The following is a 20,596-nucleotide window of genomic DNA, read 5'->3' as shown; positions in this document are numbered from 1 at the left end:
AGCTCACTCCTAAATGTGTATCAAGTTACACATAGACAAACGTAAACAGATTTTAGGGATTTATTTTGGTATAATGAAATTAAGTGAGACGTAAACCGCAGAAAAGTTGGGGAATGCTGTAAACTTGACACTGTCCCGTACACCTTATATGTTTAAGACTCTTATTTTGAAGTAAGAAAGGAAGTAGTTGTTCCCCCAGTGTAGTATAAGCCTGGTGGGCTACCAGGCTTTACTTCTAACACCACCAGGCTTACCATTGCTTACATAAGTATGTTTTGAAAGACTTTATAGTCAGTGTTCAGATATTAATCTTCCAATAGCACATAATTATTAAGTCATCATTTAAAATTTCCTGTCAATTTTAAACATTTTTTAACTCAAAAACCCGACGGGACGCTCCAATCAGTTGCTAATCATTTGCGTAGCAACATTTTTTTGTAGTTCAAAGAGTGACACAAAGTAAACACAGCTTTTAAGCACTTTGAGAATATGAATACCATAACAAGCGAGCAGCTAAAGACACTAAAGTTCAGCATATGATTTGAAAGATTTGTGCAACAGCAGCTAAAGGGCTGTTTGACCGTTTTATCAAAGCTTCTCGTTTCAAAATCCACATAAACTAATCGCACCTGGTCTGCACTGTTATCTTACAGAAAGAAGGTCCTAGGTTTGAATACCAGGCTGGGTTTCTGTACACCGATTGATAACTTTTCATGCTTTTCTTCCTCCATGTACTCATGGTGCACTCATACTGCCCCCTCAACTATTCTGCTCTGGGCAGAGAGCCACTGACGATAGCCGTGGCATGTCCTTACACCATCTAAAGCGCAACAAGAAAGTAAACAAACAGTTTTATGTTTTTTCTTCTGATTTTACTTGAGTAAGTGTGTTCCAGTGCAAATACAAGACACTCAGTAGCAGAATCGCCCCCTTCCAACACACAATATCAGTAAACGGTGTTTTCAGCTTATTTGTGCTCACATTTCATCCGAGAGCTCAGCGCCGCGTCACCTGCAGTTCAAACAGATGGTTATGGTACACATCGAACATGATCATGTTCTTCACAGTTCTGAGGGGGATTTGGGGGTTCGAGGAGGAGGCATTCATTTTTACACATGTATCAAGACCAAAAGGAGCTCATGTGGAATTTAGGTCACTTAAATTGGAGAAAATAAATCAGTAACTTGACGCTGCAGGGTGTTGGGACACGTTTCAGCTCTTTTTCTCAATTATTCATAACAGTAATGGTGTAGGTATTAAATAAATTAAATAAATAATAATTGGCATTATCCCATGCTTCTGTTTTTTTAAAATCCCATATTTATTTAAGATTTGTAAAATGGTTAATTTATCTACACCCTTCCCCAAAATTATAACATTTTTAAAATCCCTTTTTGAAGAAAGCCGATGATTTCTTCCCATTAAACTAAAATTCTTCTAAGGTAAACACTATAAGAAACAACAACAAAAAAACAAGAAACACTGATTTGTGATGATAAGTGCTCATTGGGGCAGCTACATTTCTTGGCAAAGACACTGTAAAAAAAATTAAAAAGTCAATGTAAATATATTAAAAAATGTCATTTCTAAATGAGTGATGAAGAAAGTGCAGCTTTCAAACAAATGACTTGATGCTTTGTGCAAAGGCCAAAAGACCCAGTAACATTCAGATAAAGCATTAAGAAGTGTCAAAAATCAAGGCATACAGGATTAAAATAAAATAAAATAAGACACCAAACAAATCAATAAATGAAGTAGTTCATTAAAAATATACAAATAAGAAACAAACTTCCACATATCCTTAGGCCTGCTTCCTATGAGGGCGAAACAAACTATGCATTTCTGATCCTAACAGTTGAACAGCAGCATAAAAGCACATAGTTCTACTTTCAGCTTTAAAGTTTTGTTTCTCAATGTCTTTAACGGGACCATGAAAAAAAAAGGACAAAAAACAAAAAAACAAAAACAAAAAACAAAGACAATCAATGAACTTATTTCCTCTGCTTTTTACAGTCGCAACAGTGTGGCTCTAAAGCAGACACAAGAGTGCTCATATCAAACAGCGCCCCCTATCTGTGGGACATGAAGCGACTGGTGAGGAAGGTGAACTCGGCGCAAAAAAAAAAAAAAAAAGGGGAAACCATCTGCCTGCAGTACCCGAGCGGGAAACAGATGGAGGAGAGGAGCTCAAGTGGTTTAAGAAATTGCTTCCTGGGAATAATAATACTAATAATACTAATAAAAAGCTCTTACATTCATGATGATTTTCAAAAGTGCACTTCAGTAAATGCACAATCGAAACCAAAGCTTGAAACAGGAGAGTAAAGCTTTGTGAAACGAGAACCTAATGAACGTGACACAAATGGGCTTCTGGCTGTCTCTTTAGCCAGACATTTCACAAATTTTAGATGACAATTTTGATAAATATTTACCAAAATACAGTTTAACTAAAGCAAGAGCAAAACTTTATTGCAAGTTTGATTGAATGGTGTAGAATGGGGGAAAGCTTAACTCAAACTCCTAGAGTGGTGACAGTCCTCCAGCTAGCGGAGGAGCAACATGAGTCCATGAGTCAGGACCAGAATCCTGGATGATAAGGAGAGTCTTTGGGAAGGCTGAACTTCGGCTTGCACAGAGGGACCGTCCCGTCCCGGAACTGTCCCTCGTCCGACTCATCCAACAGGTTGGCATTCCTGCGGGGTGAGAAGGGAGACGGGGCCTCCATGGGGGTGGGCAGCACCGCGGAGTCCCTGCCGAACTCCACGGTGGGCGGAGTTTCTGTGCTGGAGGTGTAGGCTGGCGACTCGCCGCTGCCCAGCGTTTGTCCGTTGGCCTTGACGCGCGAGTCCCCCCAGAACATGTCGCACCGTGGCCGCGGCGAGGGGCGAGGCCGAGCCCCGAAGTCCAGGGTTTTGGGGCGCTCTGGGGCGCAGCGACGGCGGGGCGTCGGGGGAAAAACCACGTTGGGGTCGGGGAGCCGGGGAACCTCAAGAGAGTCTTCTTTTAAACCCCTGAAGCCACCTGCTGCTGTTAAACCAGAAAAAACAGATTATTATTAACACGCTGCCAGACTGGAGATTAGCCTGTCCGTCTCTGTGGGAAAGTATTCAATTTTAAAGGAGCAGCGTTATGTATTTTCCAGGCAAATAGTACCATTCTATAGCATAGTGAAGTTCCCTTCAGTTATTAAAACATTGTATATATCAAATATGACTTCAAAGAAATTTGACTTTGTAATTTAAAGTCTTGAAAATAGGTCTCTGTTTCTTTAAAAATCTCCTCCTCAACGTTAGCCCTTTAATTAATTTTCTTTTTTTCACCAGTGTTACGCTGAGAAGCGGCTCGTCTAATGAACTCAGCATTTCCACCAGGTTTTGCTAATTGCTGCTGGCTAGTCTGAAGGAGCCGAGTTATGGTGGGCTGCTCTGTGAGGTGGAAGCTCAGAAGCTTTAGCTCAAGGAGGAAATGCGCCTCGAAAGCACTGCTAGGTCCTCCCAGGTGTTTGCACCTGATTGGTTGCCATAAAGATAAAAGGATTTCTCAAACATGCATCAAAGAATCAAAGTAACACCATCTTATTTTATGAGGAAATAACTTCATAATACGAGGTAAAGCTAAAAAAAATAGCTTGACATAATATTGCCTCTTTACAAATATGTGGGAATGCTGTATTTTTATTTCCTAGGCGAGGCATATCTATTTAAAGTTAGTCTAATAGGACATGAAATGATCAAATTTAGAGTTCTACAACATAAAACGGGATGTCACGCCTTTACCCGCACTGTCCAAAGTTTTCTTCTCCGGCAGCGGCTCCAGTGAACTGGAAGGGCCGTTCTTCTTTATGGCTCCGTCCGATGGGGTCCTGCGGAGGCTCCGTGCGGAGGGCGGGACGCAGGGGACGTGTGTGGGCGTCAGAGACTGCCGCGGGTTCCGCTTGAAGCTCTCCACGTGAACGTTGACCAGTGAGTTGACCGGCGTCCTGCGCTGCGAGAGCGGAGGCGGCGCGGGCGCCCGGGACGCCGCCGAGGCGGGCCTGCAGATCAGCAGCTCGTCGCTGTCGGAACGCAGCAGTGAGTGGGTGGAGTTGGAGTCGGACACCGACGACAAGGACAGGAGAGTGTATGAAGAGGGCAAACCTCGCTCGGGCAGGGAGAGGGCCGAAGTCTTGAGCGGGCTTTCCCTGTGGAACAGCCTGCGGGTCGGGGAGCTCGTGCTCCGCCTTTGCCCGGCGGTTCTGTGGAAGAAAGCGTCCCATCTGGATTTGATGCCCTCCTCGGGCTGGGCCAGCGTGAGCAGGTTGCAGCCCAGTCCGACGGCCGCCAACAGAGCCCCGCAGCCCAGCAGGACCAGCTCAGACCGCCGGCCCGCCCCGGGGCTCTTCCTGCATGGCGGGGTTTCGGGAACCTGGCCGCCCAGGCAGTACTCATCTCCGTCTTGTTCGATGGAGGAAGATGCGTGGGCGTCTTTTTGGAAGGGAATGCAGAGGTAGGACTGGCCAGGAGTTGCGCCTGGCTCTGTGGTGAAGCAGCAATCTTCATTTTCTAAAAAAAAACAAAAACCCCAATCAAAAGTCATCAAAAGCTAAAAGCAAAACCATTGATATGCATAGATTATGTTACCCCCCCCCTTTTTTTTTACATTATAGTTTTTGTCCTAAATGGCCCCTCATAGATTTTTGCTTTCTCCACAAGCGCTTGTTCGTGGTCAAGCAGCTGCAGACACACTTGTGGGTCACCAACCACGGCAGTGTGGGGTTGATGTGTCTCTGTTACGTCAACAGCTTCATTTCTCAGGCAAACTCAAACCAGCTGAGACGTTCCTACTGACCTGTCTCCAGGAGGCTGGGCACCCCGGGAACGGCCGGACTGTGTCTGGGAGATCTGCGGAGGTTTGGGGCGCTGCAGGACCGCTGCCTGCTGCCCTCGTGGGGAGGCTTCACACTGTGACGGACGAGAAAACCAAAAGTTGTCTGATTAAAATTTTAAAAAATGAATCACCAAACACTAATTCAAAATGAATAGTTAAATGATTTTAGGTTCTCTCACCTCGCGTCTGCGCTGTGCTCCCGATAAATGCCACAACCGCGGGAGCGGCCTTTTTTCCTCGAGCCCTTTCTCTCCAGCTCTGTGCAGCCCTCCCCCGGGGTAACTGATAAAATATTAAAAATTTGATTCACATATTATTAAAAGTTAAACTCAAAAGTTTGTGTCAAGACAAGCTTGTATAATTTTGCACAATATTGTATAAATTCTGACTTTGTTTTCCCCACAGAATTCTGACTTTCTTATCAGAATTCCAACTTGAGTCTCAGAATTTTTCTCAAAATTGTGACTTTGTTTTCAGAATTTGAACCTGAATCTCAAAATTTTTTAAAATTTCTCAAAATTCTAACTTTAATCTCAGAATTTTCTAGAAATTCTGACTTTTTCCCTCAGAGTGATCTGATGTGGGATGGTATTTATTTATGTCCTACATGCTATCAATTCCAGTTTCCTTGCTTTCAAAAACAGAAGCCTTGTCCTTACGCTGGATGGCTCGAAGGCGCGGCAGCATGAGCGGACTGGCTGGAGGGCTGGAGCCGCTGCTGAGCAGACTCCTCCGATGATCGTGGGACGGAGACGCCTGCACCGTGATTTTGTGCTGAAAATCTAAAGGACATCAACGGAAACCCCTTAGCTTCTACGACAGTGCCGAAGTCAACAGAATAAAAACAGCCAAATAAGAAAAACGTGATCCTTCGAAGACAAAAAAAAATGTAACTTTTGCAACCGTAAAGGCAATTTAAAATACATGAACATACATGGAACATCCTCCATGGGGATGCAGGTTTGTGGCAGCATCACACTGCAGGGATGCTGAACTCACTTTTAATATTTTTATATGTACAAATAAAAAAAAAAAAAAGTTACTTTCACTTTTATAATTGCACACCAAAAAAATCCAACAACTCACATCATCCTGTTTATCAGTATCATGCTGTGTGAATGGCTTTTATAAAAAGGAATCAGGAATTTGTGTCTGTCTTTTGACAAAAAGTGAAAAGCTCCAGCAGTACGAATACTTTCGCAAGGTTGCCGTAAATATACAATCACATACTGTCACCTTCCTAAATTAATGGCTAAAGTCATTTTTTGCCAAAAGTTATTTTAGCAAAAAAAAAGAATCACAACTTCTTTATTTCTCAAAGATAACTTGGACAAACAATGCTTCTTATAACATGAATGCACCCTTAAGACACTAAAGTTAATGGCTGGAACATGAAAAAACATGTTCTTTCATGCTTCTCAATATCTTTGCAAAGCACTGAACATATCTCTCTGTTAAGTTAAACAATTTCTAATACGTGAAATATTTCTCAAGGAAATATTTCATTGTAGCTGCAGTAGGTAGCATTAAGTCAAATCTATGCTAATGTCCAATTTGTAAGATTTTGGCACCTCACAAGCATATCCTTTTGTAAGTTGATGCTTGCCAGATGTTTGTACCTGAGGGCAGGCTGATCCTGTTTCCATCTTTGAGTTTAAGGCGGTTGCGGCGGAACTTGCCCTGCCTGCTCTCCACACGCGGCTTCTCCTGGTAGAGCTGGTGGATGATGATGTTGAGCTCCCGCTCCACGATGTGGATCTCCCTTTCTGCCAGCTCCTGCTCGCGCTTCCTCAGCGCCTCCTCTTGGCACTTCTGCTGCAGCGCAGCTTGGGTCAACTCCTCCTCCCACGATCGCAGCTCCTAATGGAGAAAGGGAGGAGAAATGAACTATGAGTGACGTGTAATCACATCTTCAGCGTTTTTGTGCACCATGTGCAGAACATGGAGCTTCACAAGGCTCAATCTTTGGGACCTATTTTTTTTGTTGGGTCAAATAAAATGTCAGTTTTTCTTTACGTCTTATTGTTTCTATGCTGATGATATACTACTCTACTGTTCTACTGCTACCTATCTGCATAGCCTGTCATGAATGCTAAGGCTAGGCATGGACACCAATGACTGGGGGTAAACTGTTTTCATCTATCAGTAAGCTATTCCGCTGTCATTAGCACATTGAGTGGTGTGAACATAAGGTTGATTGGAAGCGCTAAGACCCTCCTCTTGACTCTGACTGGTTGTTTTGAATGGAAGCGGTGCATTTCTTGAGATAGCAACAGCAGCCCAGGGAAGAGGTGGAGGAGCTCAATCTTTTAATATATTTTAACGTACTATAACAACATGGTGATAAGTTTTAACAAAAGTTGTATCTTTAGATTTCCTTTTCCAGTTTCTGACATATGAGAAGTGCTATGTAAATTAAGTTCACTCAACTGTAGTTTTTCAGAAATCAAGTATAAAAGAATGACATTCTGAATTTTTTTTTTCTATCTCTTCTCATCACCTTTTCCTTGGTCCTAAGCTGATCAAACATCTCCTGGATCTCCAGTTTCCAGTCGTCCTGCAGGGAATGAAAGGACTCTGCTGGCATTTCAAAAAAGCCTGATTCCTCAATGGCCGTGAGCTGGTCCAGGATAGTTGTGAACAGCGGCCGAGAGTGAGGATCCGTGCTCCAGCAGTCTGTAAGAAATAAGAAAAAGATTATTTTAGATACCCTGTTTGGTTATTTCATGGCATATGTCTGGGGCTAAAAGTGCACCAGTTGATAAAGTGGTATGGTATTTATTTATTTTTTCTACTTACTCTCCATCAAACGTGCAAAAGGCTCGGGACATGTGGAGGGAATGGGCAAAGCCAGTTTGTTCATTGCCACTCCGTAGGCTACGGCGAGACCGTCGATGCTTCGAAAGGGAACTTCTCCGGTCAGCAGCTCCCACAGCAGCACGCCGTAACTGCCAACGTCCGAGGAGAGAAACGCAGAGAGACTTGTGATTACGGCATGAAAATTGCACTTGATCACTCAGGATATGTGGGATTTTGATCATATTGAGTAGAAATACATGAATGTTGAACAGCATGCTTGCTGAAAGAGACTGGGCTGTCACGAAAGCCACATTACTTTGGTAAATGTCAAAACAGGATCATTCTGCACCCCACTCGTGTAAATACCAAGCGGAGACGGAAAAGGTCAAGATCAGAGAGTGAGTGTGTGAAGCAGAGCGGCGTGTCTTTTGACAGATAAAAGAGCTTACAAACAAATCATGTTAGCAAGGAGTCGTGTAGGAATGCGCCAGAATCTTTTGACACTGTAGAAACCTTGATATTTTAGCTCTTAAAGGTAGAACTAGTATCTAGTGTACAGTTCCACCGGGTGTTTGCTAATTGTTCCGGGCCAGTCTGAAGGAGCTGAGAGGGGGTGAAATTTTTTTGTTGAAAATGTCAACAGGTTTTGACAATCAGAAGTCGACAATTTTCAAAACGTTTTTCTTGAAAATGTAGTATTTCTAGCAAATCTGCCACTTTTCAAACATAGCCATATCCATTTTTTTTCCTAGAAAATTTCTGACTTTAATATAAAGATTTCAGAATTTTTCTAGAAAATCTTCGACTATACAAACTTAGAAATTTTCTTGCTTTATTCCCAGAAAAGTTTTTTGGGTGGAAATTTACTCTTCCTCTTCTTTTTTCAATCTACAATTGCCTAAGCACACCTTTGCATAAATGTGAATATAAAATAAATTTTTCATGGATTTTCTTCTTTCGTGGACTTGTTTTCTATCCATCATTAAAAGCTCTGTGCAGCTTGTTTTTTTTTCTGCAGGGGCTCTCCTTCCTCCGCCCACCTCCACACGTCGCTACCCTTGGAGAACGTGGACGAGCGGATAACCTCAGGAGCCATCCAGGCGTATGTACCGGCGGCGCTCATCTTGGTGGTATGGTGCCACTCCCGGGCCAATCCAAAGTCGGTTATCTTCAGAGTCTTGTTGCTGAGGTCCTCCATCTCCACCCTTTCGAGAATCAGGACTGGATGCGGCAATGGTGGAAGTGGGGATATGGGTTGGTGAATGGAAATGAGTTTTGAGGTAGTGGAAGAAGCAGGAGGGGTTGCGTGCAGATTGGTGGGAGGTTAGGGTGGAGGGTTTCAGGTGATCGCCATTGAAATTTGAGATGAAGCGGTAGCATGAGTCCCGTGATTTACCACAACAGCAAATAAAAAAACAAACAAGAGGGGGTGAACAAAACAGGGTGTGGTTGTTGGAAGGCCAGGATGACAAGATACAAAAGATGAAGGCAGAGAAGAGAAGAAGAAAGAATGAACAGTAAAAACCAAGCTAATATGAGCTACGACAACAAAAGCAATCCAGAGGAGAAAACCAACTCCTCCTTGATCAATGCTAATGTATTCCCCTCATGCTTTTACAACCCAACGTCTCATACAAAGCACTAATTATACAGTTTAACTCCTGAAATAGCCTGTTACAACAAACCAATTTTGCTCTAATGGGGAATGAAAAACAACCCCCTGTCCGGACCTGCCCGGGAAAATCCTGAACACATGCACAGAGGCCTCTCCTCTCAGCTCCACAAACCCCGGGCCATCTGCTGCGGCTGCACCAGCCCAGCCCACGGGGGGAGTGTCCAAGGGCTGCGGTGCACATGAAGCGCCTCTTCATCTACCCATCATGTCACTGTGACGCCGTGGAGATGGCGTCTGCAGAGATTCTACCCACAATATGGGGCTAAAGTGAACCCTGAAACTATAAAAAGGATTTTAGAAGTCCTTTTTGGGGAAATAATGGTAATTTCAAGATAAAATGTCAGTTTAGAAACATTTTTGGGGGAGAGTGGGAAGATCAACAATCTCTCATGGCATTTTGGTGGTAATTATGTTGGATTTCACATGTTTTAGATCTGATGTAACTGAGGATGGGGCAGCAGGTGTGTGTGAGCAAGACATTCAGCCTGACTCTATTACACCAGTTCTGCCAGGAGGAATGAGACCAAATTCCATCAAACTATTTTCAGGAGCTTATGAAATGTCCATTGCTTGTGTGTGTTTGGCATTTAGCAAATAGGCCTGCTATAACTGACAGTCAGAAAAATCAATATCAGTATCTTATACAGTGAAGGAAAATATAAAGTTTCAACTGTCTCTAAGTGAAGAAAGAGTTGGACTGAAAATCAGTTTAAACGCAGGCAAAATACATTTGAGGAAACAAGGAATCCATTGGAAGACTGTAAAACACACATACCAAGAAATAAACACTAACATTTCATATGCTAAGACTGCCCTAATGCAAGCATTTGGAGGCGAACGTCAAAGGCAGAAGCAAAAGAGAACCTTGGAAAGAGAGGTCAGCCTCTGGCCACTTGCTTTCGTAAGCTCAGGAAGGTTTGGGTTTTCCCCATGAAGTCCAGCATGACATCAAGTCTGAGTGACTTTGAAAGTGAAGCTCCCAAGATGATTGCCACAGAATCAGCCAATGGCAGCCAGGGGCCTCACTTCACACATTGTCGGAGCCACCAATGAGGAGGCCGGGGCAGAGCGCTTGGCAAATCCTCAGTAATAGGCTTGGGACTTACAGGATCCAATTGGGCAAAATGCAAGATTACAACAACTCCACAAGTAAACATGCAAACTCCTTTTCCTCCTGATTTGACTTCTTAAGCATATACTCTTACCACGTAATGATAATAAAAATATAATACAGTAATAGATTTATTTTACACTGTAAAGGTGCATTACGAGATTTTTTTCTTGGGGTAAAAAGGCCGGTAGAAGGCCGGTAGACCAGAGAGAAAGTTCGTACAAGTGCAGATTAGTGTATATTTGACTGGAGTTTCATAACTGCTTATTTCCACACTCGTTCTATAACCATGAAAAATACAAGCCTAGTAGCGCAACACAAAGGGCAATGTGGTATATTTCACAGTTTTCTGGCAGTTATTCAATGAGACAATAATAAAAACAAAGTGAGGGAATCTTACTGTTACTGGACTTGAGGTCTCTGTGTATGATGGGGACAATGGCGTGGTCATGGAGGTAGTGCATGCCTCGTGCAATCTGCACAGCCCAGTTCACCAGCGTGCATGGGGGGATGCGTTTCCCGGCGAGGGCCCGGTTCAGGGGCCCCCCGCGAGCGTACTCCATAATCAGGCACAAGTTGGGCTCCTGCAGGCACACCCCCAGAAGAGCCATGATGTTGGGATGGTTGAGCATGGCGAAAAGCTTGGCCTCCTGACGCACGCTCTCCAGAGTCTGCTCCACGTCTTCGTCGGGGTCCCGTCGGGCCGCCTTCACGGCCACCTCGGCGCCCCGCCACACCGCGCGGTAGACCTTTCCGAAGCCCCCCACCCCGATGATCTCCTCCAGGGTGAGCTCCGAGAAATTGATCTCCAAGACTGAGGCGGAGAGGAGACAGAAACAACACTTGCAGCAATTAAACAAGTTTGTCATGCTGAAAAATAGGTCATTTATGAGAAGAATGTTTTCTGTTCCCATAAGTCACTGTGTTTCTTCAGATAGATCAAGTATCTTCCTAAAATGTAGAATCTATAGTTGGAAAAGGAAGAAATAATGTCCTATGCACTTTAAAACTGATTTAAGTTTGTAAATTTAAACAATCCAATTCTTAACCACTTTGGTTATGAATCCTACCTCAATGTGATTAGAACTGAAGATGATGGTTCAAAATAGAACAGTAAGGCTAATATGATTAAGTGGATGCTTGCTATTATCAACTTTGTAAAAGTCAAGAGTGTGATGGCATCAAGAGTAACAACTTGATCAGGTTTTGGAAAACTGTGAAGGGAAAAATTGTTTTGGGGGTGGGCGGGATTAAAAAGGGAAAAAAATATCAAAACTGATTCAAAATGCCAAGATAAAAGCTTCAGAACTATATTAATAACAAAGCAGATATGCTATGAGAAAAATTTAAAGTGCTTTTCCAATTAAATAAACTGTATGTTGATAACTGAATCAAACAAAGCGTGTTTAGCATTCTGACATTTTTCTTTGAGATATTTTTCACTTTTCCACATCTTAGCTTTGAAAATTAAATAGTATTTCAACTTTGAATTTGAGTTTTACCCGGCGTTAGCTAGCGTGACAACAGCGGGGATGCTAAACCTGCTAGCATGCTAGGCTTCTTAACTTTGACGGAGTTTTTGCTAAATAACGTACGTTTCATGTTCATCACTCAGCTAACTGATACATTTGTTGTTCCGTTTAACACGGTGGACAAACCGTAATAATCATATTGAATTAACAGAAGCTACTTTGTCTGTCAAATCCACGTTATTTCTAAGCGGAAATATCAATTAAAACGTTTCCAGACCAAACGTATACGAAATGGCTGCGGTAAGCGTATCGATTAAATTCAGACGTTGGGAGCTTTCTGCGTCGCGAGCTGACGGGGCGTCGCGAGACCGACCTTGATGGATGTTTCAGGTGAGTGAAAGTAGGTCACCGGTCTCAGCGTGGTCCACAAAGCAGGTTCATCTAGATCTCAAAACCTTTTTTTAAATTTATTTTTTCTCGTAAATGTGTTGGTGAGTAAAACTGGATTTGTGGTTGGAGCACAACTTCACAGCCCCCCCTTCAGCTCGCATCGTCAGCACATTTACAGGGGCGCGTCCAGAAAGGTTTTAAAGGGTCCCTTTGATGAGAGCCACTTCCAATTTCGAGAAGGGCCGTATTCAAAACTGACAGAGAGCTCAAAAAATAAAATGGATAGGCCTATAGAAAAAAAATTAGCCTATGTGTACATCAACTAATAATAATTTAAAAAATCTAATATTGAGTGCTATGTCGTTCAATCAGGACAGGAGCAAGTGTATCATTATATTGATGCAGCTCTCCTCATCCCCCATCCTCCACCCCTTGTCTCCTTTCCTGCATGTTCATGGTCAAGTAAAAGGCCACTAGCGCTACACCTGTGTATGGCAGGAAACAGCAAAAAGCCTGGTCATTGCACCCAGTTGGAGCCTCTATTTATTGCAAAAACCTGTGTAAAAAAAACCCGATTACATCATATTGCAAACCAAGCGCGCACAATGGATTAAAACTTAATTTTACATGCAAAGGAGGACGTGTTCTCTCCGGTATGTTTTCTGGGGGATACAGTGGGATGACAGTGAGCTGGGGTGCATCACTTGAATAATGGTCCTGAAGCTGAGGATGCCCAGCCAGACGGTTTCTAGGCCAACCGGAGTGACACAGCACTCTGAATGTGCAGCTTCCTCCAGCATGATGCCAGAAGCACTCCGCTCCACCCCCGTGATCCGTGTTTCAGATGCGCATTGTTTTACCTCTTATTTATTTGTTTTCTGCGGATTCGACGCACAATGGGGATACTCACGGTGCAGAGGAGGCACTGGGTGCTCCGAGCTCTCCCGCAGGCCTCCCTCCTCCTCTGTTCCGTTCCTTTTGCTGACATAGTTGGACGGGAAAATGCCAACCCGGTCGGCTATCATCCCGGTCCACCAGCCCTCGTCTCCCGACACCAGGGAGTCCTTGGACAGGACCTCCACCAGGTCCCCCCTGCGCAGGCTGAGCTCGTCGTCCGCAGTGGCCTCATAGTCGAACACGGCCGTCCAGACACCAGGCGGCGGCGGCGGCGCGGCGGGCTCCGCATCCTGAGCCGAGCCACCGCCGCCGCTCTCCGCTGTGCTGGGCCAGCGAAAAACATCCGCCTCCGCTTCTTCAGATAGTGACGCCTTGGGACTCAAACTGCTGTCCAAAGCAGGTGTGAAGACATCCATGGACGCGATCCATAGGGGCGAAGTGGATCGCTGCAGCGCATCCACCTGACGCGGCTTGGAGCGTCCTGCGTCCGCACACGCAGACGCGCGCACACACACACACAGGGAGCTAAGTAGCGCTTAATCTCACAAATAAACACTGTGGAGAACTAGCAGCCCTATGCTGCTGCATCGTCCCCCTTGCAGTCACTGCTGGACCCCATAAAACGCATCGCTACTGCAGCTTCATGGATCCTCATGCTCCATCCAATCATCGCTGGGACTTCCTGGATGCAGTGGTCTTTTTTTTTTCTTTCCAAACTAGCCGTCTAACGTGCGAATATCCTCTGCCATCCCATTGGTGCATGGATACGTCAGCAGTTGTTTAGTTCCCAGCCGCTTCCTCCTCCCAACATGCAGTTCCAGATCAGTGGCGGTTCTAGCATGAATGGTTCCCTGGGCGAGCCCCTTTCTACACAATAGGTGTTGCTTTTTTTCTTAGCAAAAGAAAAAAAAGGGTACAATTTTTTTTTATGCAAATTTTAATATTTAAATTAAGTTATAAAAGTAAAGAAATTTAAATAAATAAAACATCCAAAATTGTCATGTCTTTTATTTTTCTTTCAACTGATTAAACAAACGCAATCACTTTCAGAACTGCAGTTCAAAAGCCAGTTTAACTACTTGAGAAATTGTTTTGTTAGGAGTAAAAGTAAGCAACTTTAGATCATATACATAGTAGGGGGCGGTGCTTTGGTGACAGACTTGAACAGGTAAAAAATTAGCAACAAAATGGATTTGATTTGGATAGTATCAACAGACATCTGCTCAAATCATGTTTTTATGCACATCATTAAATTAAGATGTTTGATTTTAGATAAAACATCCTAAAAGTTTTGTATTTAATTTGGACACTGTTTTTTCTTTTTTTTCTCCACAATTTTACTGTAAGCTATGGTAAGCTAAATTTTTTCTGGGTGTGACTGATCTGTTCGTTCGCTTCCTGGCGCCCCCATGAGCCTTTGGCACCCTGGGCGGTGAGCCAAAATGCCTGACACAGATATTTTATTATAATATTTTATCTTTAATTCAGACAGCAGATGTGACAAGATTAATTAGTGAAGGTGAGAGTGAACCAGAACAACTGGTTCAATTTTGCAAAATAAGAACAAATGATCTGCTTTTGGATTTTACTTTTTTTTTTATTGTTATTATTATTGTTATTATTATTTTGACATCTCATAGCAGGCCAAAAACAAAACAAAAAAAAAACATACTCATCCAATAAAATGTGCCCCTCTTCTTTTACACATGCGCACGCACACGCATACACACGCACGCACGCACACACACAAGAAAGGAAAAACAATTAAAACAACAGTATTATAACTCCTCCCTCCCCACTACTATTGAACCTTTCAGTTTCCCATGAGAACCACAAGTCCAGTTACTGCACAGTGATGTTTCCCTTCAATCCCACTGGCTGAGAGGGAAAGAAAAGAAAGCAAAACAGAAAGGTGGGTTCCTTCGGATATGCTGTGTGTTCGCATACACACACACATACGCACCGGCTGACATTTTAGCTACAAAGTACAACTAAATATATGATAAATAGTCACAGAATGTAGATATGACACACTTCCTTAATTGCAAATTTATAACAAATAAAAAAAAAATTGACACTCTGTGGGTGAAATGTGACGTTACAGTGACCCCTAGAGTGTGTGTGTGTGTGTGTTTCTGTGGAGACACACTGAAGATTCTGTACAGAACGTGGATTTATGTCGACCTTTGGATCTGAAACCAGAGCTACCTGCAGCACCTCCACCAGCAGCCCTGGACGCTGACCTGACGTGACCTGACCTGACACCAAGCGTTTCGGTCAGAGATCACAACAGAGAAGATATTGTGGAGGTTTTTTTTTTTTTTTTGTGAAAATTAGGATTTGAATATTTTGGGAAAACAGCGAGATGCCTTCATTGCATAAATCCATTGTAAGCGATAATCTCCAGAGACAGTTTAAATAACTGAATATTCTGGATTATTTGGTGCTTTTGGTGAAATTACCAGATGCTTGTGTTGAGAATTTTCCCACCCAAGTCTCAGTCAAATATTTTTCCATGAGAAATATTGTACTTTTGCAACCGTAAGCATGCATAGGGCTTCTACAACATCTGGCAAAAAAAATTAAAATAAAAATCAGAACAGAAATCACTAGTTTTGATGACGTTGACCCAGTTGTTTTACTTTAGAATGAAATTAGCACCACCATGACACAATACTATTTAATTTACCAGTTGAAGACCTCAGGATTTCCAAAACTAACAACTTAAACCGTATAGAAATTTGGATTCACTCATTATTCTGTATTTCTAAAACAAATAGCAACACTAGTCTAATTTCCTGGTTGGAAGAGAGATTTGTTGTGTACTAATAAGGTTTAGTCACCTTTAAAATGCCTATTTGGAAAAGTTTGATGAGGTAGGCAGAATTTAATTTAAAAAGTATTTATTTTCCCCTGCCCTGTATAAAATTTACCGATATGTGCTCTGAACCTGATTGATTAATGATACTATTTGTATTTCATAGGTAATTTTGAAATACCACAAAGTACTGACTGAGACTTTTTTCCATTTGTTTCAAGCTGACAATTTCTTTTTCTTGTTGAGCTGAAAATGTGACATTCCACTATTTTAACATCAATATTGTCATTGTGAAAATGAATAAATGTTTAGAAATAAGTCTTACAGATGATCGTAGGTTTTCACAGCATGTTCATGTTATTCCTTTCTACAAATACATTTGAAGCTCTCTCAACAACGTGAAAAGATTTATGCTTCAAATGATTGAAAAATGTACGATCTTTCAACGAAACCGAGAAAAAAAAAATTGCATAAACCTGGGTTTTCAGTCAGTGAATTTTGTGAGGTGTCTTTTACAAAGGTGGATAATTCATATTCAGCTATAATTCTTTGGGGTTCCTCACAGGGGGAATAAATCCAGAACATAATATGATTGAGATTCTCGAATGATTCCATTTTTTTTTTGCCAGAAGTTTACGATTTTTTAAATGTCTTATTTCAAAAGGTATTTAGAAAAATTCCAGGATGGCGGAGAATGCGTGAGGTGCTGGAGTGCATCAAAACTGCACGTTGTTATACCACACAGGCTGGTTTGCTTGTTTGAAAACTTCAGGATTACAGAGTTTCCCAGATCTGTACATTAGGATCGGTATCATAAGAGCTCACTGGTTGGGTCCACTTACCTCCTGAGAGAAAGAGCGGATCATCTACGCCCAATAGTGACACTTCCGACTCTAGCTACACTGCAAAAACACAAAATCGTGCCAAATATTTTTGGCCCCGTTTGACTGACGAGTAACTTTTCATTAAGATATTGGAGATTGTTTTCATCAATCATTTCTTAATATTAATGAAAACGTGGCAAATTATTTCACTTATATGGGAAAATGTCTTGTCATCAGTGAAACAATCTCCCAGTGGAAGTACTTTTTTTTTTTTTTTAATAAATATTTAGAAATTATTTACCTCAAACAAACTCCTATTTCCTGCTGGAAAGTTACTTATCACTTAGTTTTTTTTGTCTTATTCTTTGTCTTATTTCAACTCAGATATTTGCACTATAAATACACCAAAAATACATGGGAAGATGTTGTGCTTTTACAGTGTAGAACAAAAAAGTGATAACGAACACGTTTTGAGTCTGAAAACCAGCCAAGAGACCCAAGACAAAGTGACGCACAAATCACGAGTGTCAGTAATTGGACACAGATACTAAATGTATATCAATTAATCCATCCTCATGCAGAGAATGGGGTTTCTCTGACTAAACCAAGAGGCTGACTGATTGGTGTGGGGTAGCTGCAGCAAACACCTCTCCCTCCACAGGCACCGTTCAGTTCATCGCGACCATTTTGACCGTTAGCCTTTTGCACATGTACAAGAAGAAGAAGGAGAAGAAGAAGAAGTCTCCAGAAGTAGAACTATACAGCAAAGTGCATGGAAGGAAGAGTACAAAAATACCTCTGAATTTATTTCTGCAGCAACAAATTTAGTCGTTTATCTTCTTCTTTTTTATCGGATTTCCGATCGAAAAAAACGGTGAAAAGTCAAGTGAGACCAAGATATCGGTAAATAAACAAAATACAATGTCATACTCGTTCACCTATAGGCAAGATACATCACTCTTAGAAAGGTGAAGACATCCTCAGATATATATAGTTTGACCCTGCCCTCCCTCATCCCGGCCTCCTCCCGCTGCGCCGCGGCGATCCTCTGTCGGAGCAGAAGAGGACCACATTTAAACAAATATTGAAAATATACAGAAAATATGGAAATATATTATATATAGATACAATTAGAGTAAGGAAGTAATGTTCAGGGCAGTTTGACCGTGTTCGCATTCCTCCCACCCTCACGTTCTCCTGCTTGAGTCGTGATTCGTCCGGCGGTGTGAGCTGTCGCCTCTTGTTCCTCTTCCTGATTGCGGGATTCCTGACAGAGCTCCTTTTAGGAAAGGACGCAAATAAAATAAATACTATCAACCCACCCCTCTTTCGCTCCACATCGTATTTTCCTTTTCAGCTGTAATGTCATTATTATTACTTTTTTTTTCAAATCAGAAAATAGTTCTTTATTTCCTCTATGTGACTGGGTCTCTTGTTTATTTTTGTTGCATTAGTTTTTGCATTTTTATCCCCAAAATATGTTTCTTTTAAAAAGTCTTTTTTTTTGTCCTGTTTTGAGAAAAATATAAACCTCTGATTAAGTCTGCTCTCTCCAGGTTAACAGCAGAATGCATGACCTCCTCGGCAATCCTTTGGGGGGGCATGCTGGGAAGTAAAACCCAGATGCAAGCTGCAGTTCGGGCCTTTTGGCATTAGAGGGCAGAATGCGCGCCTACGAGGTTTCTTTAGGGAAAGGTGGAGAAGGAGAGAGCAGACGACATATCTTAGAAAAAAAAACCAAAAACGTTCCTAGCATTAAGATTGACCCAATTTCCAGTCTTTGCTTTTCTTCGTCGGGAGTTCTCAATCTGCTCAGAAGCCTTCTATATGACAGTAGGCTTCTAGACTGGAGAAGAGGATATAGAGAAACCAGAGGCCGAAAAAGATGGCCGACGTGGCCAGTCTGTGTCCTCGCGGGCCGCCCAGTTCCCCTCCGATGTGGGCCCGGCGCCGGTAGAGCAGCACCGACACAGCCAGGAAGGCGAAGATGGTGAAGAGGGTGACGGAGAAGGCCAGCGAGCCGGCCTCCACCACAAACGGCTTCCCTTTCATGTGCCAGTAAATGGCGGCCACGGACCAGGCCATGCCGATGCCCAGGAAGACGTTAACGGCGTTGCTGCCGGTCACGTTCCCTATGGAAGCGTCCGCGTAGGTGTCCTGGACGGCAGCCACCTTACTGGCGAAGGTATCTGCAGAGAGAAGACATTCTGTGTTAAAGTCAGCTTTGTTTAGGGAAGCCGTCGAGAAGCTGGTCAAAGTTCAGGGGAACGTTGACGTCCTGCAGTATCCTGCAACTTCAAGACGTGCCTCTGTAAACACGCCTGAATTATGTAAAATAGTGTCTGCTAAGAGTGTTCAACCTCTTGGAAGTAATAGCTTTTATAAATCAATCTTGATCATCCAAATTTTGATAAAATAAGAAAGAATCTCCCCAAAAATGACAAAAAATACCTTTCATTGTCGAAGGGAAAACTAATTTCTACCAAATAAAGAAAAGTGCTCATGAAATATCCAGCAAGCTCTGATCCAGAAGAAAAATCTGTGTATAAAAGTTTAAACACCTCCAGCTAGTAAGAGGTAAATATGTACATCTCGGATGAAACCTGTGGGATGTAACTTGGTGCCCGGCTTTTTCAGAGCTCTGTAGAAACAAGCAGAACCTGAAGCATCTGATTGCAAGAGAACCCATTGGTAAGAGAGTCGAGTAGATTGATGAAGCAAAGTTTCTGCCGTAATCAGGAGCTCCAATCAGTGACGATGTGGCCTTTTCCCCTGAAATAGTGGCTCAGGCGAGTTTCAAATCGACCAATCAAGTTCTGAATGAACAGATGAGCGACTAATTTAGGCTCTCGTTGGGTTGAGGACGTGGTGAGCGTTGATGAAAACTGATTGTATGCGCCTCGAGGGCAAAAATGCGGTACGCATTCTTTGGTCGGTTGAGATCAAGGAAGTGTTGCTCGGAGCTCAGAATGCTGTCCGATTGGAAGGGCTAAGGGAAAGAATGGATATTAAATTGCAGTTGGAGGAAAATGATGCAAGACGTCGCACGGTGAACTCATTTACCGTCCAACAAGAAGCCTGAGAGTCTCCAGAGATTTTAGCTTGATCACTTTTTTAAGCTCTGACTATCAAAAAGGTTCAACAAAGAACCTTTGTCAGGGTAGCGCTGACAAAGTCATTGAAGGGAATCTAAAGAAATTATGTTTTACTTCTGCAGACATTACCTGCATTAATCTCCTTCACTGTGGCCTAAACTCCACATTACTGAAAGTAATCTAAGTTTTTTTTTTCTTTCATATTTCACAAAAGGGCAAGTACACCCAGAAAAGATTAGATTAAAAAGTTTGATATCAATATCAAACTTTGATATTATGTGAATTAAAGCTACTCGCCAGACTTTTCTGTAAATTCAATCAAATTCATTCTAGATGAAATTTATCACAGTATGTCATGGACAGTTTTTTTTTTCCCCACACTTTGTTTTAGTTGGTGTTTTAACTGTTTTTTAGATCAAGTTACGCTCTACGCTCCCAAGAACAAGCTTTGTCTCTGGTGGCATCGCATAAGGCAACAAACCTCTTTTGAGTGAATTTACTTGCATTTTTCTTTTGATTGACATGATTTTAGCCCAATTTCTCTACAGAAGGGTTTTCTTGGACTCAGTTCTGCTTCAGCAAAAATATTTGAGATGCATGAGTCAACATTGATATGAAACCGGCTCCTAAAGGCACCAGGAGAGCCACA

General features: G+C 42.5%; 2 protein-coding genes across 4 annotated transcripts in view; both read right to left on the bottom strand.

Annotated features, from left to right (window-relative positions):
• Nucleotides 1-1,125: 1,125 nt before the first annotated feature.
• On the bottom strand, nucleotides 1,126-14,064 carry map3k9 (mitogen-activated protein kinase kinase kinase 9). Of its 2 annotated transcripts, none has more exons than XM_055038684.1 (11): nucleotides 13,224-14,064; nucleotides 10,852-11,265; nucleotides 8,706-8,886; nucleotides 7,666-7,814; nucleotides 7,367-7,542; nucleotides 6,486-6,726; nucleotides 5,526-5,648; nucleotides 5,046-5,148; nucleotides 4,828-4,940; nucleotides 3,777-4,541; nucleotides 1,126-3,027 (listed from the first exon to the last, which is right to left on the bottom strand). In XM_055038684.1, the coding sequence occupies exons 1-11, from the start codon at nucleotides 13,624-13,626 to the stop codon at nucleotides 2,573-2,575; spliced, it is 3,123 nt and encodes a 1,040-aa protein (XP_054894659.1). In that variant the 5' UTR covers nucleotides 13,627-14,064; the 3' UTR covers nucleotides 1,126-2,572. The 2 variants fall into 2 exon arrangements, with proteins under 2 accessions (XP_054894659.1, XP_054894660.1); XM_055038685.1 differs by having other exon boundaries at nucleotides 1,126-3,024.
• A 134-nt stretch (nucleotides 14,065-14,198) lies between these two features.
• Nucleotides 14,199-20,596, bottom strand: part of slc8a3 (solute carrier family 8 member 3) — a 103,504-nt gene continuing 97,106 nt past the window's right edge. For both annotated transcript variants that reach the window (XM_055038023.1, XM_055038024.1), the window contains one exon: nucleotides 14,199-19,041. In XM_055038023.1, the coding sequence (XP_054893998.1) occupies nucleotides 18,665-19,041 (377 nt within the window). In that variant the 3' untranslated portion in view covers nucleotides 14,199-18,664. The remainder of the gene's footprint in view (nucleotides 19,042-20,596) is intronic.

This window comes from Poeciliopsis prolifica, unplaced genomic scaffold (genome assembly GCF_027474105.1).
Source record: "Poeciliopsis prolifica strain line A6 unplaced genomic scaffold, Auburn_PproV2 SCAFFOLD013, whole genome shotgun sequence".
Lineage (NCBI taxonomy): Eukaryota > Metazoa > Chordata > Actinopteri > Cyprinodontiformes > Poeciliidae > Poeciliopsis > Poeciliopsis prolifica.
The sequence above is the reverse complement of the archived record's forward strand: the minus strand, read 5'-3'. Positions and strand labels throughout refer to the sequence as shown.

Coding starts and splice junctions, on each gene's coding strand:
- map3k9 (XM_055038684.1), bottom strand. CDS start 13,626: ATGGATGTCTTCACACCTGCTTTGGACAGCAGTTTGAGTCCCAAGGCG. Junction 11,266..13,223: donor CCCAGTGCCTCCTCTGCACC/GTGAGTATCCCC, acceptor TCTCCGCCTCAG/TCTTGGAGATCAATTTCTCG. Junction 7,543..7,665: donor TTTTGCACGTTTGATGGAGA/GTAAGTAGAAAA, acceptor TATTTCTTACAG/ACTGCTGGAGCACGGATCCT.